The 17397-nt window shown below is 44.0% G+C and overlaps 1 protein-coding gene across 2 annotated transcripts in view; it reads right to left on the minus strand.

Moving 5' to 3' along the window:
* Positions 1-17397, minus strand: part of GUCY2C (guanylate cyclase 2C) — a 489600-nt gene that overhangs the window by 371964 nt on the left and 100239 nt on the right. For both annotated transcript variants that reach the window (XM_085601431.1, XM_085601430.1), the window contains exon 5: positions 13159-13280. In XM_085601431.1, the coding sequence (XP_085457557.1) occupies positions 13159-13280 (122 nt within the window). The remainder of the gene's footprint in view (positions 1-13158; positions 13281-17397) is intronic.

The following is a 17397-nucleotide window of genomic DNA, read 5'->3' on the forward strand; positions in this document are numbered from 1 at the left end:
CATGAGCAAAGTCCCTACCTGGGACAGCACTTTGGCAAACATTTGCAGAGCTGTCATCACACCAAAATCTAGAACTGGAAGTTGAAAGTGCTGGGACCCCACAGTGATTTGGAGGTATCACCTGTGAGCAGAAAGGATTGGCACATGAAACTTGATGCCGAGGAGACCTAACCATTCCCCTGGGTCAGGGGTAGCATCTTGAACATTTATTGCCAAATGAAAAGAGTCACGAGACTTAGGATGGGTCCGAGACCCATGCCCTTTTTGGGACCAAGAGCTAAAGAGGCTAAGATCCTGGTCCCCTTGCCTCCATGTGCACTACTTCTTTGTCTCCTTTGATCAGCGGGGCAAGAACTTCCAACATCAAGGCATGTGTTGGAGAGCGCATCGAGGCAGAGGGAGGGGGTTAACTGGTGGAGAGCAGAGAAGGGGAAGGGTATAGATTTTTACGGATACACTGGAACTTATAGCACTTGACTGCGAACCTCTTCAAATTCACTGTAAAGTAAAAGACCCTGCTCTCCAAAAGCATTTGATAGAATTGGAGTAGTCAAAGAGGTACTGAGGCATCAGATTCAGTGGAAGATGGAAAAGATTGGAGGATGTTGCAATTTATGGAGCTTGCATTCCTTGGGTCCACCCATAACATGTAAAGAGCAATATAGTTGCAGGGGGGTGCCTGAGCCAGCGAGGAAATGTGCAGTTGCAATGAGGATTGCCTTCTTGAGAAGCCCCAGAGACAACATTACTGTTGGTGGAACTGTTTATGAAGGCTGTTCTTAATACTCTCCAGGAAGGAGTCGGCCTTCTCTGCAATAAAGACTCTTGAGATGGAAGGGTCTGCCCATTTACCTCTTCTGTGCCCATGACGAGATAGTCTCGTCATGGAGCACGGTCGCGATGTGCCCATGAATAGACTATCTAGTCATGAAACCCGCCCACTAATGAAACGCCCGGCACAGGAGGGGGAAAGGGCGTGGCACAGAAGGGGTTAAGAGAACCGCCGGGAATAGATTCTTCAGATGGAGTCCAAGACATGCCAATCAGGAGTTTGGCGGATGCAGCCTCACATGGCTGGTCACAGATTTTGCAGATGCAGCCCCACATCAGCTGATCAGGAATTTGGAATATATAATTCCACAAAGTAAGAAATGTGGCAAATAGTGCCCTTCATGGGCTGATTGGCAACACACCAGCACAGCAGTGACTGGGCCATGACAATCACATTGTAGTGAAGTCACAGTTTCCACCTGGAACTGTTGGGAGAGTCTCTCTCCACCAGTCCGCTTCTTCTGGGCAACCTACAGCCACGGGAGACGGGCTGGACTATGCTCCTTCCCAGACAGTCTTTTCTCCTGCAGTGTCGGCAAGCACCTTCCCTCTCTCTCATCACTAGGCAGGCTTCTACACACCTCCGGACAGGTACATAGCTTCTCCAGCAAGAGATCCAGATTTCAGGCAATGTCCTCTAACCTCTGGGTAATTGGATGCTAGGCAAACACTAGCCCAGATAGCACAGCAACCCTATGACTATTCCTTGGCAATAGAAGACTTTAAACTGGGACAAAGTGGGGTTGTTGGGACCCTCTTTTATAAACAATTGGCAGACAGGTGACAAGGATTCACTGTCTAAAACTCTAGAACTGGTTTAGCATAGTTTAGTTTTTCAAGTGTTCTTTCCAAGCTGTTGTCCAAACACAGCCTTGGTGTAGAGTAACGCTTGACACAGAAGGTTTGCCTCCACCGTGAAGCACCCACAACAGAGCCTTAAAGAGTTGTGAGGTTTCTGCACCTGGCTGTCATCAAAAGGAGCAATCAGGGGGAAAAAAGGGCAAGCTTCACCGAAAGGTTTCCTCACCTTTCACAATAGAGACAGCAGATCCCATCCCTCAACCAAAAGGCAGTGCTCAGGAGGTAATCAACAGCTACATGCTGACCAAAAAGCCTCATAGAATAACAAAAAACAAATAGCTGTTTCTCGTCCCTTCACTTCAGTGTCTAGATGTCCTTCCTGCAGCCACAGGAATGTGAAAAATACACTTTTGGCTATCTAGAAACACAGTCCTCACTCCCCCTCTTGTGCAAGGCCAGGTACGGGGCATCCAAAATGGATCCCACTGACCACCATTATTCCTGCTCATTCAAACACACCATGCATGTACCACATAGGCTACAGACATCAACATGCTTAATACGCTCTCTGAAGGTTTGTTCGAGGGAACTCGACAAGTGCATAGGAGCAGAACTTTTCCCAAATTGGCCAGTAGACCTCCACGCAATTGATCCAGTTTAAAGGTGTGGTCACACTACTGATCCTTAAAAACGAGTATGCTGCCACCACCACTCTATGTGATATACTTAATGGCAGGAACAGTACTCCTCTATCTGAAATGAGGTAATGCATGGTGCACTCCTACAGGCCACAGAACAAAACCAGACCTCTAACAGACAGGGCCAGGCCTAGACACAAGCTAGATTTGCATGCCTCCAGGGCCAAAAATTAAAAGTCAGGATAACAGATACTCGCAGTTTAGTACTCAGGGTTGGGGTACTTGCCCATTTACAATGCAGGAGACATTTCTACTCCAATGCTTTCACGAGGAGAGCCATAGGGAAAGTATTGAGGTTCAGTTTACGAGATAAGACTTGAACCACCAAGCTCTCAGCTGCTGAGTGGACTGACAATAATTTCAAATCAAAATGAGTAAGATAGGGGACATTTAGTTTGTCTGTGAACCTTTGACCCCTAACTGTTCTCTCCTTGGCAGCCGAAAGAGGCTCCAAGATTGCCCATTAAACAGCAACAATGGTTCTAAGGCAACCTCAAACAGCTACATAATCTGAGTTAAGATTATGGATTTTATTTGGCTGCAGCGAGAAGCAGTTCTAGCACTTCAGCTGTGTTTTATGCCACTGCGGTCGTCCGGTAGAATATCAGACTTCCTCTGAAGGGCGTGCAGACGGATAAGGGATATTCCCTTCAGGAGAGGTATTCATGCCACTAGCATTCTAGAGGACTACGTTTAGGGCAGTATCTTTCTCTGTGTACCCATAATGTCTGCTACATATAAAACATTAGTAGTTGCTCATCAAGGGATAACAATTTAGTTATAGAAAATAGTGACATCAGCCATGATTGGTTTCTTTGCATACATGAAATTTAATGCATCTTGACAGTGCTCAAGTGATCACACAGTGAGAGAAAATTAAAAGAAACATACAAGTGTCTGTAATACAGACAGGCAAAGGAACTATAACATTTTGTTGATGTTTGCTCTGTTTGAGTCATTAATATCAATGCAAACAAAGCAATCAAGAAAATGCCCAAGTGCCCCAAGCGTCGACAGTGTTTTAACCTACAGTAATAAGAAGGGTTCATCCTCAGGATATAATGTTTAATGAACATAAGCCATACTCTGTGATCATAGAAATGAGTGGGTAAGATGTATGTATTCAAAAAACAAAGGCGAGAGCTAGGACTGGTGGACGGCCGTCTTTGTCCCTAAATGTAATTTCAAACCAACTAAGACAGCCACGTTAAATGACTGTCTGACACAGTAGTGTCTGGCACCTCAAAAGTTTGTCTAGAAAACCCTCACACACCAACCTGGTTGGTGTCATGCTTCATCATCGGGTCCCAGCTGAGTAGCCGAATGCTACTCAGCTGTGCTGCAACACCTGTTTACAGTGGAGCAGGTTTGTGGTGTCAGTGAGTGTGATGAAGTGAGTGTGAATTTAAAAATACCTCTGGAATTCTACCTGTTAATTACTTTTATTCCTGGTGATCCAGGGTATGTTAAAAACAAGAGAGTGGATAATGTGTTAAGGATACTGTGTGTAACCTACTATTATCCTTTGATAGTCGACATGTTTCAGCCCACTGGAAATTATTGGGGCTTTCTTCAGGATCTCTCAAATTAAGTGAGTGAAGTGAAAAAAGTGAGTGGTAAAAATAAACCACGTGTTAAAGCATTTTTAGTACTCGTGCTGTATATGCTTAGAGGACTGACCGTGCTTAGGGTCCTCAAATGGGCTAGTACACTAATCGTATGACTGGCTCATGCATCTGATCCTGGGAGGGGGGAGCCTTTTAAGTCACATATTGGTGTAGAGGTCTCTCCCGCTGCATGACCTATTTTGGTGTCCTCAGGATCCTACCAGCCTGCTTTGTTGGCTGGGGTCGAAGGAGGTAAGGAAGTGACAGCCTTTGGAGGTTCCTGATCACTGAAACTTTGTTCTGTTAACCAAGAGAAGCCGATTCTGAGCCTGTGTCTGGAATGATAAATCTACTGAAGGCAAAGACTGGAAATAAGTACTTTGGTCAATACAGACTTAAGCGGATGTTGGTGGGTTATTTACCGCACTCGGCAAAACACCGCCACCCTCTGCACCACTTGGAGCAACTGTACCCACTCATACCGAATCTAAAAATCAGCATTATCCAAATTACTCTCATTCTAAAGCAACCATCATATGTCATACGTATAGTAGAACAACTAAAAGTCTAGATTTTCAACATCCACAGAAGATTAGGTCATAGTTATATTTTGGTCACCTTTGGGCCACCATGGCATCTGAAACATTTCCAAAATGTATAAGCAACAATCCTTCCTCATGCTGATAATTTATGAGGAAGGTAGGACCTCCCCAGCCAAAGTGCTAGTTTGTATACATTTCCTTCTTAATTTGGCACCATCTTTTGGTGATGCCTTAATATTGCTGTCTTACTTCGCCTATGGAAGCACTGGCTCTTTTGGCAACAAGGTCTATATAAAAATAAGTTGTTAATATATAGGGAGAATGCATAAATGCATAAACAAAGCTTTCCTCTTTGCAATCGTGGTAGTTGCATGGTTGTACCGTATGTAGCAGATTTGCATATTCCTTTGCCCAAAACCCATGTATTATGCATGTGTGCACACCGCTAACATGCCATGTAAAATATCACTGATGCACCCATATTTTAGCCACACACTCATATTTAAGCCTTACTTATCTAAGCTTGTACCACAAATGGTCTAGAGCTGTAATTAGAAAGTTAAATAATCCTAAATTAGGAACATCTTTGGTGTGCTAGTTATATGGAACAGAGGGGCATATTTACCAGCACTTGTCTCCACAGGAATGTCACTGTGGCGATAGAGGATTTGCCTTATTTACAAGGCGGCTTTACGTGGCTTAACGCCTCCTTGTAAATAAGGCACCCTTTTACTATACTTAGCGCGAAAGGGGTGGGCAAAGCGGTGGGAATTTTCACTGCAACACCCATTAATTTTGACTCTGCCCCCTATTTACAAGGGTGCCAAAACCTGGTCCTACCATGGCATTGTGCAGCACACATAGAAACAGTGAATTGACATGAATGATTGCAGCACACTTACGGGAAAATTTACTAAGATTTTGCATTGTGTTTGCATCACAAGAGTGACGCAAATTGGCACAAATTGTTTTCCAATTTACTATCCAGTGCTAAACTTGTTTAGCGCTGGAAATAATGAAAAAGTAACGTGAAGTAGCGCATAGCGCTGCCTTGCATTACTTTGCGCCATGGGGGCGTGCCAAGAGTGGGGCATGGGCATTCCCATGCAACCACCCAAGGTTTCACACGCTAAACCCAATTTACTAAGTAAAGTAGATTGGGTTTAGCGTGAGAAAACGGCACCCTTTTCAAGAAGGCGCAAAGAAGGAGAAATGCTTTCATTTCTCCTTCTTTTTCCGACTTTGCTTGTGTGCTGCACTGCACAGCACGCATACAAAGAGGGAAAAGGTTTGAAGTGAGTCTCAGTATAGTATTTTGTACTGGAAGGGTACCCTTCCAGTACAAAACCTATGCTAGACTCACAGAGAAACCCTTGCACCATGGCGCAAAGGTGTCTCTGTGGCGCACGGCAGCTGTTTTCAGTGCTGGCGTTAGTGAGAGGGAGGAGAGTGCCTTATTATAGTACATAGGGTGCTCTCCTCCTCTCTCCTTTTCACTTAGCACAGCATTTATGGCTGATGCAGTGCGCTACGTGAAATATAGGTAAATCTTCCCCTTAGGAGTTACAAATTGCCATTCTGGATTGTTTATGTGTAGAAAGGGACACGTTCCTGCACATAAGCAATCAATTATTAATTCAATTATCCAATCTTTATTTGATCAAGTAAAAATGATCATAAAAGCACAAATAAATACATAGTCATAAATATTTTTCTTATTTAAAACAACAAATAATCATCATAGATTTCCGAATAAAGAGGCCAAACAATAAAATTCTTTCATATGTTAAAACTATACAATTTAGTAGTCATGTAACAGATTCGCAGATCTTAGCAACCCCCCCCCCCCCACCCCCTTCCTCTTTCTCATGCAAGCCCATAGGTATGTCGCTACCGAATAGCAAATCAGAGGGTCGGGTAATGATTTAAAAAAATATAGTGCCATCCGACACTGGTTAATATTCCCTTGTTTTAAAATTGGGTTAAGGTAGTCACTCCTTTCTTTTTCGTAGAGCTTGCAGAATAAAACTAGATGCAATTCTGTTTGTGGTTAGAGGTTATCGCATGGACTCACACTTAGATCCGAGTGGTTATATCTTTTTTCAGGGTACCCTAACATCAAAGGGATCATGTTCATGCAGAACCTCAGTAATATAAATCTGTGTTGTGGCCAGGTGACATTTACTAAATAGGAATACCCCTCCTCTATTAGTGGAGGAATTTGGCGGTATATGCAGACCGCTTGTTTCTCTTTGTTGTATTCCTTTCGCTTGTACTCAGACATCAGTAAGAACATGTTGGTGTCCTTTTGTTTAGAAACCTTTCTACAAGCCAGTGGGTCCTTAAACAGTTCATGGAGACCAATTTCCTTTAGAACTGGCTCCACGTAGCTAAGCCATCTAGACATCTTCCACTTGTCCATGCTTAAGCAACTATTTATTATTGTTTGTGTAAGTGTCACTGTATCTCTCCGCCAGATTGAATGCCAAAGGGGAATTGGGGCTTGCTGTATTGAATCTGAAATGTAAGGCAAGACCAATTCCAAATGTAAAATATAATTTGAAGAAGAAAGACGGAGTCCCACTATAGATTTGAAAAAGGTGTTCTCCATGGTTTGCAGTGATGTTGGCGCCACCACACCCCACACACCAGCCCCATAAGTCGCTGCTGCCTTTACCTTAGCCTGGTAGATATTTTTTATAGGTAGGAGGGGTTTGACGCCCAATTTCCGAGCAAAGGATTTAACAGCAGGGATACCTCTCTCCATTACCAGCTTCCTTCCTTCCACCAACTTTGACCACGATAGGTCTTTATAAAAAAAAAAACAAGTAGGGGAAAGAATCCACCACCTCTGTTCTTTCAGCATCCGCGTACAGATGCGGCATTTTATCTCTTTTATTTCGCCCCCGCTATTATTACAAAGGACTTAGTTTGATTTACCTTCAGTTGTAATGACTCCATAAAGGAAATGTATGCGGTTATTAGTCGTTGTAAACCAAGCCCTGTTCTGACGATTAACACCGCGTCGTCTGCGTAAGCCAATATTGGTAGCGGTTGTGAGTCAAAGACAGGGACATCTCAGGAAGCCACAGTGAGTGCTTTCTCGACTCCGTTCGTGTATAAGGAGAAGAGAAATGGGGCAAGGACACAGCCCTGCCTAACTCCCCTTGCAATTTTAAAAGGGCGCGTGCATCCTCCATCCTTGGTATAACGGAATGGAGCCGCAGCATTAAGGTACAATTGTCTAATAAAGTTTAGTATGGGTTGATCAACCCCCATCGCCTCCATTATGTTCCATAGTTTAACATGGACCACACAGTCGAATGCGTCCGTTAAGTCCATGAAAGCCATGTAAATCTTTTTGTCCTTCAGTCTGGTGTATTTTTCTATGGTCAGTGCTAAATTCAAGCACTGGTCCACGGTGCCCCTACCCTGCTGAAACCCATACTGGGCCTGGATTAAGATGTTGTTTTCCTTAGCCCACCCCTCTAACCTTGAGAGGAGGAGGCGGCCCATCAGCTTTGATGATGTATCCAGCAAGGAAATTGGTCTATAATTCTTTGGGTTGGCCCTGTCTCCTTTTTTGTGAATTGGGACGATGACGCCCTTTGACCATGATGGGGGAGGACCTACCAGAGCTATGCTGTTCAGGACATTCATTAGAAGCGGTACCCATAAGTGTGGATTTTCTTGAAAGAAATCTATTGGGCCACCGTCCGGTCCAGGGGCCTTTCCCATACTACAGGATTCTAGTCCTTCTCTAACTTCATGAAGTGAAAATTAGAGGGGAGCATGGCGCTTTTGCTCTATGGTTGTGGACAGGTTTGGGGTGTGGGAGCTTAAAGCAAAAATATTCTCATCTACATTTGTGTCTGTTGTGGGGTCGCTAGAATTTTTAAAATATGGTGTGTTTACCAGCTTCCAAAAATCACGACTGTTTCCCGTCCTGGCTGCCTTATCAAGAGCCACCCATTGATCTTCCTTAATGGCTTTTTCTCTATTTTTCTGTGCCAGTTTATATGAAGCCCGCAGTAGTTTTATTTGTTCCGGAATTCTAGGCCTAATTTTCAAGGCATGGATCAGAGCCTTCCTCGCTTTAGTGCACGGTGAGTCGAACCAGCCCCTACCTTTTACATTGTGTGGCATTTTTGTTCGAGTAAGGGCCGATTTTACCTTCTCTAAAATGTCACAAAAGGCCAGCACCACTTCCCCTGCATCAGTTTCTGGCTCTAAGCACAATAGTATCTTATCTCATATATTAAGTATAACTTCTGGGATCATCTTTATTTTATCGATATGGGCCCATTTCAGTTGGACTCCGATTTTCCTTGCCAAAATCGGAGTTGGAACTCGCTTATGGCTATGTATGTCCCATATAGATACCTTCAGCTCCATAGATAAAAAGGCATGGTCACTAAAATTTGAAAAATAATTTCCTGCCTTGGAAGACCTTAAGCTAAGGGGAGTTGATAAAAGTATGTGATCAATAGTTGACTCCACCTCGTTTCGGTGGAAAGTTCCCAATGAATTTCATATAACGGGGTATGGATCACAAATGACTCCCATGTTAAAGGAGGCTAAGAACCTATTTAGGCAATTGCCATACTCATTGTGTGCGAAGTGATATACTGGATGTCCCCCCATTTCCTCTAGTCCGCAGACAGGCAGTTCATTATAGTTACAAGGATGTATATTGAAATCGCCCATCCAGATAACACTGACGTTCACGTCCTTAATGTTGCATACAATGTTATCTATTGACTTGCATACCTCACCTCCAATTAAATGCATATTTGGGCCAAATCTATTATTATAAAAATGTATTAGTAGCCATATCCCTTCCTGTTGTACCTCCATCATACGTTTGTGGAAGTTTGAATTTGTGCGGTCACACTTTTTAACTTTTACCGGTAAATCATTTCGAATTAGGGTCAGGATACCCCCCTTGGCCCTCCCCGAAATTGACGGCATAGCTTCAGTCTGAAAGGAGTGATATCCATTTATAAATACTGGCCCCACAGCCCACGTTTCCTGAAAACATACTATTTCATAATCTTGCCATACATTTAACAAGTTGTTTTCGCTCAATTTTGGGATAATGCCAGCCACGTTCCATGAAGCTATTTTTAGAGCCGCTTTTTGTGTCCCCTGTTGTATTATAAGTGACTGTGGACTCTCGCCAGCAACTGGGGCCGAAATGAGCTGACTCTCACAGGTCTCTGGGGAGTTTGGTTTCACTGACTGTAGTCAGTCGTACGCTTCTAGGTCAGATAAGGGTGCAAATCTGTTCTCAAGCCTCAAATCTGTTAGGCTAGAGTTGCCCCATAATGGCCCCCGTGTCTGTCCCTCCCTATACTGAGGAAAGCCCCCTGTTGCTTGTGGGAAAGTAGGTTTGTAGAAAAAGCCCAATGGTAACACGGTAATATACGAATTTCTATAAAAGCCATTACCTAGATTCTCTAGGAGAAATCTGACAACAAATTAATTTTTGAAATTTAGGACCACACAATCTCCCTGCATTTCTTTCCTTGTGGGGCCTACCCAGGGTACTCTTCTAGCCATGATCAATTGGCTAGGTAGGTTCCTGCCTATGCCCCCCCCCATTCAAGTTTTTGGGTTATCCAGTGCAAAGCCTTAAACATTAATTAAGTTGTTGATTCTTCCTGGCCCTCCCGCAATGAGGATACATTGCCCAATACCATGACTAGGGGGGCTGCTGCTGGAGGTAGGTGTAAAGTCTGAATTCCAGTCATCGATGGTCCGTAGACCAATCTTTCATCCTTCTGGTGTTCTCATTGGCTGCCCTTGACCAGTAGTTGCTCTATTAGTATTTTCCATTTGCTGGTTTATATTATCCCCCAGTTTGTTCAAGTCATTAGCGCTAGGTTGACTTGGATGGGTTTGGGCAGCTTCACTGGATATGCCGGCTGTTATACTGCAGGTCACGCCAGTGCAAATACCAGCATTGTTGCATGTGGGGTGTGCCAAATCATGGGGAGCAGACATCGTCTTTGTGGGCATTATGATCAAGTCTATTCTGCTTGACGCTTGATGAATTTGTGACTCCCTGGCAGACGTTCAACCTGCCTTTAATAATAGTGCCTCTAATGCACGAAAAGTTGTTCTTAGCCTGGGATTCAAGGCCATTTAATTTCTCTTCAATCCGGCTTAGTCTCAGTGAAATTGGGCTCAGAATAGTAGCAGCCAGGGTTTCTAATCTGTGCCACATGGCCTCATCTATCCATCTTAGGGCATGGAGCAGAGGACAGATTTTCCGTGTAACTTGGGCCACAATGATCTAGTTCGATTGGGTCCCTCCCCCATTTTTGTTCGATCTTGGGGCCTTCTCTGGTTTCGGTCTCTGTGAGCCCACACCCCTCTTCCTCTTTAGAGCAGGGTCAGGAGTGAGTCTCAAAGGTTTTTTCAAAGGTGCAGCCCTAGTGGATGCCCTTTGTGCGGTACAAGTCAATACCGGTTCATGGGATATAGATCCCGTAAATGTTTCTGAATCTGTTTCTGTTACTTTGTCTGATGGCAGAGGTTGATCAGGGATGATACGTGGTACCGTGTCCCCCATAGAAGATCTTTTTGGGAGAAAAGGTTCCAAAGATAGGTGCCGCTCCGTCCTTTCGATCTCATGTACTAGGACTGAAGTCACCCTGGTTAACAATTGGTCAAGTGTCCCCACAATACTTCTGCCCAATTGGGCACTCTGTCCCTCTCGCTTTCTCATCTTGGTAAGGTACCTAATACTGTGTAATCATGCAAAAAGATTTGTGCCAAGGGCGCAAAGTTGCTAATAACGATAGTCAATATAAATTGCACACTGTAGCTTAGATTGTCACAGATCTCAGGGGGGTGACCCAGCCCAGCCTCCTCCGGGCTCTGGCGGGCGTGGACAGGCCTGCCCTTGGCTCGGGCTTCGCACGGATATGGCACGGGCGTGTCCCGTGCCGTGGGCTGGTGTCTTGTATAAATGGAGCATCCCCGCGCTAAGGCTGCTGGTATTTGTGGTTCCCCCTTCCAGGAGTCCGTGTATCAGGGCAAGCTGCAGGACACCAGGAAACAGGTTAGGCGGCTACAAGGGGCCACGGGCCGGCGTCTTGTTTAAATAGAGTGCCCGCGCGCTAAGGCTGCTGGTATTTGTGGTCTCCCTTCCAGGAGTCCGTGTATCAGGGCGAGCTGCAGGGCACCAGGAAACAGATTAGGCGGCAACCCCCTATTTACAGGGGTGCCAAAACCTGGTCCTACCATGGCATTGTGCAGCACACATAGAAACAGCGAATTGCCATGAATGACTGCAGCACACTTATGGGGAAATTTACTAAGATTTAGCATTGTGTTTGCATCACAAGAGTGACGCAAATTGGCACAAATTGTTTTCCAATTTACTATCCAGTGCTAAACTTGTTTAGCGCTGAAAATAATGAAAAAGTAACGTGAAGTAGCGCATAGCGCTGCCTTGCATTACTTTGCGCCATGAGGCGTGCCAAGAGTGGGGCATGGGCATTCCCATGAGGCGTGCCAAGAGTGGGGCATGGGCATTCCCATGCAACCACCCAAGGTTTCTCACGCTAAACCCAATTTACTAAGTAAAGTAGATTGGGTTTAGCGTGAGAAAACTGCACCCTTTTCAAGAAGGCGCAAAGAAGGAGAAATGCTTTAATTTCTCCTTCTTTTTCCGACTTTGCTTGTGTGCTGCACTGTACAGCAGGCATACAAATAGGGAAAAGGTTTGAAGTGAGTCTCAGTATAGTATTTTGTACTGGAAGGGTACTCTTCCAGTACAAAACCTATGCTAGACTCACAGAGACACCCTTGCACCATGGCGCAAAGGTGTCTCTGTGGAGCACAGCAGCTGTTTTCAGTGCTGGCGTTAGTGAGAGGGAGGAGAGTCCCTTATTATAGTAAATAGGGTGCTCTCCTCCTCTCTCCTTTTCACTTAGCACAGCATTTATGGCTGATGCAGTGCGCTATGTGAAATATAGGTAAATCTTCCCCTTAGGAGTTACAAATTGCCATTCTGGATTGTTTATGTGCAGAAAGGGACACGTTCCTGCACATAAGCAATCAATTATTAATTCAATCCATCTTTATTCGATCAAGTAAAAATGATCATAAAAGCACAAATAAATACATAGTCATAAATGTTTTTCTTTTTTAAAACAACAAATAATCATCATAGATTTCAGAATAAAGAGGCCAAACAATAACATTCTTTCATATGTTAAAACTTCCTGCACATAAGCAATCATTTCCTCAACATAGGCACCCTTGCATTATGGTGCAAGGGTTCCTGCATTGTCGCTAGGCAGCTGAATTTACCACCAGTGCCTGAAGAGACGCAGAGGTGCACTTTATTTTTATTTAATTTTATTTTTTTTATTTTTTTGCACTGTATTATTGTAAATACGGCGCATCCCAGCGTTACTAAAGTGAATGAGTGCGGCTTTAAAATTTTTAGAGCTAACCTGCGCTCTGCCACTTTCTTATACATATGCCCCAGAGTTTCTATACATTCAAGGGGGTGGGCAAAGTAAGGGGCAGACATAGGGCCAACCAGAATCCTCTGATAGTTATAGTATTTTAACCTTGAATGTTCACTCCCTGGATGCGTGAAAATATGGGGGATCCAGAAAGGATGGAATCCTGGAACTCATCTTAGACCTTGGCACTTACCGTTGCTTTTACGTTCTGGGGCTGAAAGTATCTTCTGAAAATCTTCCTCCGATCTCAGAATCTCCCTGAAATTCAACGCTTTACTGAAATGGGCGACATCCGCTTCCAATGCGTTGATGTACCTGAAACAGCGAACACGGTGTCAGTCGATCAGAGTGCAGCTGTTTAGGGAACCTACAAAAGTGCAGCATTAAAAGGAGAAGGACTGCAACCTACCGACAGGTTAGTTGTGATAAAGTGAAGAGCAGGGCTAACAACAGGACTTGGATACAGGCAACCATAAGACGGCAATAAGGTAAATAAACACAGTGCTGTAATGTTGTCTACAGTATAGAAAGAAACTGAGCTGCGGTATGGGAAAAGACAAGACTGTGATAAAGGAAATAAAAGATTCACAAGAAAGGAATCAGCAGAAACGTGATAGGAAACAGCAGGGCTTCAGCATAGGAAACAAAAAGACTGCGATGTAGGAACCACAATAGAGGAAGCATCAGGAAAACAATACAGGAAACAGCAGGGCCTCAATGTAGTTAAGAGCTGTTTCATACACAGGTAACAGCAGGACTGCAATACAGGGAGCAACAGGACTGCAATACAGGGAGCAACAGGACTGCAATACAGGGAGCAACAGGACTGCAATACAGGGAGAAACAGGACTGCAATACAGGGAGCAGCAGGACTGCAATACTGAAAACAAAAGAATCACAACACATTGACCAGCAGTGCTGCAATAAAGGAAACAACAGAACAACAATGTGGAAAATAGCAATACCATAATAAAGGTAAAAGCAGGTCTGCAAAATATGTGACAGCAAGACTACAGTATAAGAAACAGCATAGCTTTATTATAGGAAACATCAGGACAGCAATATAGGAAACACTGGGGTTGCCATATAGGAAACAGCAGGATTGCCATATAGGAGAGAGCATGAAAGCACTATATGAATCAATAGGACTGCAATATATAAAATAACACGAGTGCAAATTGGGAAACAAAAGGACTGCGATTAAGGACACAGCAAGACCACAATATAGAGTCAGTGGGACTGCAAAAAAGGAAACATCAGATTTGCAATATAGGAAACAAGAGGACTGAAATATAGGAAAGAACTGTCTGCAATTTAGAAAACCAATGAACTGTTAGCTAGGACACCAAAGGCCTGCAAGCCAGGACTCAGAATGCTGTATCATAGGAAAGGTCAGTACTGCACTATAGGAAACAGCAAGGTTCATGGTTAGGGGACAGCAGTGCTGCAATCCTGGAAATGCAGGGGTGTAATATAAAGAATGACAGGACCAACATTCAGGAAACTTCAGTGCTGCAGAAGAGAAAACAGAGGCTTGCAACAGAGGACGGTGCAGGACTGCCAAATGGAAAAGACGGGAGTGTAAACTGCAGGAAATCACAATGCTCTCTGTCAGGAAAGCAAGGGTGAAATACAAAAAACAGCTTAGCAGTCGGATTTCAATGTACGACATAGCAGGGATGCAATGTAGACAGCAACACGCCTGCAATAGTGAAAAGGGCAGGATTGTAATATAGGAAACATGGGGCTGCAAGCAGCTGCGGCCCGTGCAGGTAAGAGCAGTGGGACGGTAGGGCTGTGTGGGGGGGATTTCGGCAGACAACCACGAGGGGAAATTAAATAAATCATTCATTTTCCTTCATTATCGTCTCTCGAAATACCCCCCCACCCGGCCCTACCGCTCTTACCTGCAAGGCCGCGGCTGGCTGCAAGACTAGACATAGCAGCACTGCAATATAAGAAAAAGAATGATGGCAATGTATAAAGGTAAAAGCTGTATGTTTGGATATTAGAGTGCTGCAATATATGAAATATCAGTGCTGCAGTTCAAAAGAAAAGTACTGACAAATGCATTTAGTCTGGTGTTTACCGCCAGCCTTTTGGCTTTGTCAATGTTTGTTTTGTTATGTCATGGTTTTTGCAAAACGTTCTTTATGAAGCAGCTGCTGGGCCCTCATCAATCCCAAAATAAAACACTGACTGAAAGTTACATTTTTTGGGGGTCTCAAGGACACATTGCCATGGTAGCCTTTGGCACTTACGGGAACTACTTTGTGTTTGGATGCGCTCCTTGTAAAAGGGCAGAATGCTGTCACCAAAATTAGGCAATCGCTGAAGTGGGCTGACCCATTGTCCCATACTGTATGCTGTAGTGGGAGGAAGGAAAATGTGAATGTCACAATAACAGACCAATGGAGGAAGAAGACTGGCAGAAAACCCTTGTATGTAAAATGTAGCATACATACAATTTCAGTAAAATCAAAAGGTCTTGTCTAATTCCAGACCAACAAATAGGTTAAAATAACTGAATGAATTTATTTGCTATAACTTGACCTCAGACAGAATATGTGATATTACAACGCATGCCATTACATGGCATGCCGTTGCAACGCCAAACTTTACCCCGACTTTCTGTCAGTGGAGCGCTGGAAGTTGGAATAGATTAATTTTCCAGTGCTTAATTTGTGCCGGTGCTTTCCGGTGCTTAGCACCAGCACTTATTTCTTAGGGCCGGGTCTACAAGTTAAAGTGCATTTGATCATAGCATATGCTTTGTAGTGCAAGATAAGGGTCCTCTTCTCCCCGCACACGGACCACCAAAAACAGCTGGTGAGGTGAGATGACGTCCTTGCTGAAGCTCAGCATACGTAAATCATAGTAGAGTTAGTGCCCTATGTCCGCTACCAATCAAATGCTGCATTCATGCTGTATGATGGATTATTAGCCCGGGCCCCGTCATCCTCATTGATGTTGAACCGGAAGTATTTCCTCCTGAGTCAGAGTCGGACTGACCAATGCACATTAAAGTCCTGACTTTTCACCCGCCCCAGCATACTGCGCAGCTGCAATAATTGAACGAAGCAAGCAGCGTGTCACGCAGTACCAGGCCTATAATTTAAAAAAACAAAATGCAGTAAGTAATTGGTAATTATTTCATGTTTGTTTTTTTGGTAACATGTGCTATTGTTGTCCGTCTGGTACTTTAATGTTTGAGGTATGTCACATGCTAGTAAAAGTGTCTGACGCTAGGAAAAGTGTCCAATCATATGTCAGGGTTTATTTGCAAAATGCCACTGCAGATCAGTAGTCGAAGTGGGCGGGATCGGCAGGGCACGGCGTGCTCATACTTCTTTAATTCATTACATCCCGTGCCCCTACTTTTCTCATTTTAATAATGTGTCCCAGGACGGCAGAAATCGCCAAGGCCTGCAGAGAAGGCTCGTCGTTCTCGCCGTTCGGGGACGGGCGATGGGCAGAGAAAGAAAAGGACTCTCAGGCACATGCATCAAGCACAATACCGGTCGCAAACGGGCAGATTCTCAGAATCTGCCCCTTTGCGACCGGTATATTTGCATTTGGGATGCATCATCCCAAATGCACAAATCGCTATTTAAGGAATCTCAAAATAGCGATTCCTTAAATAGCGATAGCATTTAAGGAATCGCTAATAGAGATTTCTTAAATGCAATGCATTACAGTTTTAATAATAGCGATTTCGCTATTAGCGTGAGCAAATTACCATGAAGCTGGACTTCATGGTAATTTGCGAAAACTTAGAAAAATGCACTTATTTGCATTTTTTTAAGTTTCATGTTGCACACACACATGCCCTTAGAGCATGTGTGTATGCAACATATGTGCAGAGTTAACATACATGGGTGCAATAGGGTGTCATTTTGACACCCTTGCACCATCGAAATTGCGGGAGCAATTTGCGAGTACCTACTGGTACTCGCAAATTGTTCCCGCAATCTCTAATTCATTCCTATGGGCCTGGAGGCCCATAGGAATGAATGGGAAGACATTCCTTAATTGCGACTCGCAATTTGCTAGTCGCAATTAAGGAATTTGTGGGAATCGCTATTTCTTTAGCGATTCCTACATGCATAGGGTTTTGCTATTCCTTAATTGCGATTCCTTAATAATCGCAATTAAGGAATCGCAAAACCCTATGATGATGCATGTGCCTGTCTGTCTTTTCTTTCTTGCCAGAGAAGGAAAGGACAGTGTCCACTTCTGCTCCGTCGCTGGCAGCTGATCCCCCCTCCCTTTCTTCCTCTTGAAATCCGTGACTTCAAGAAAGGGTGCTCATCCTCTCTTTCCTCCTTTCGTCTATTTGTTCCCCTTTGAAATGGATCCAAAAAAGAAAAATACTTTTGCTGCAAGCGTTGTCTTTTTCTGACCTTATTCTATTCCAGAGTACAGCTTCGGG

Source organism: Triturus cristatus, chromosome 4_2 (assembly GCF_964204655.1).
Source record: "Triturus cristatus chromosome 4_2, aTriCri1.1, whole genome shotgun sequence".
NCBI classification, from domain to species: Eukaryota; Metazoa; Chordata; class Amphibia; order Caudata; family Salamandridae; genus Triturus; species Triturus cristatus.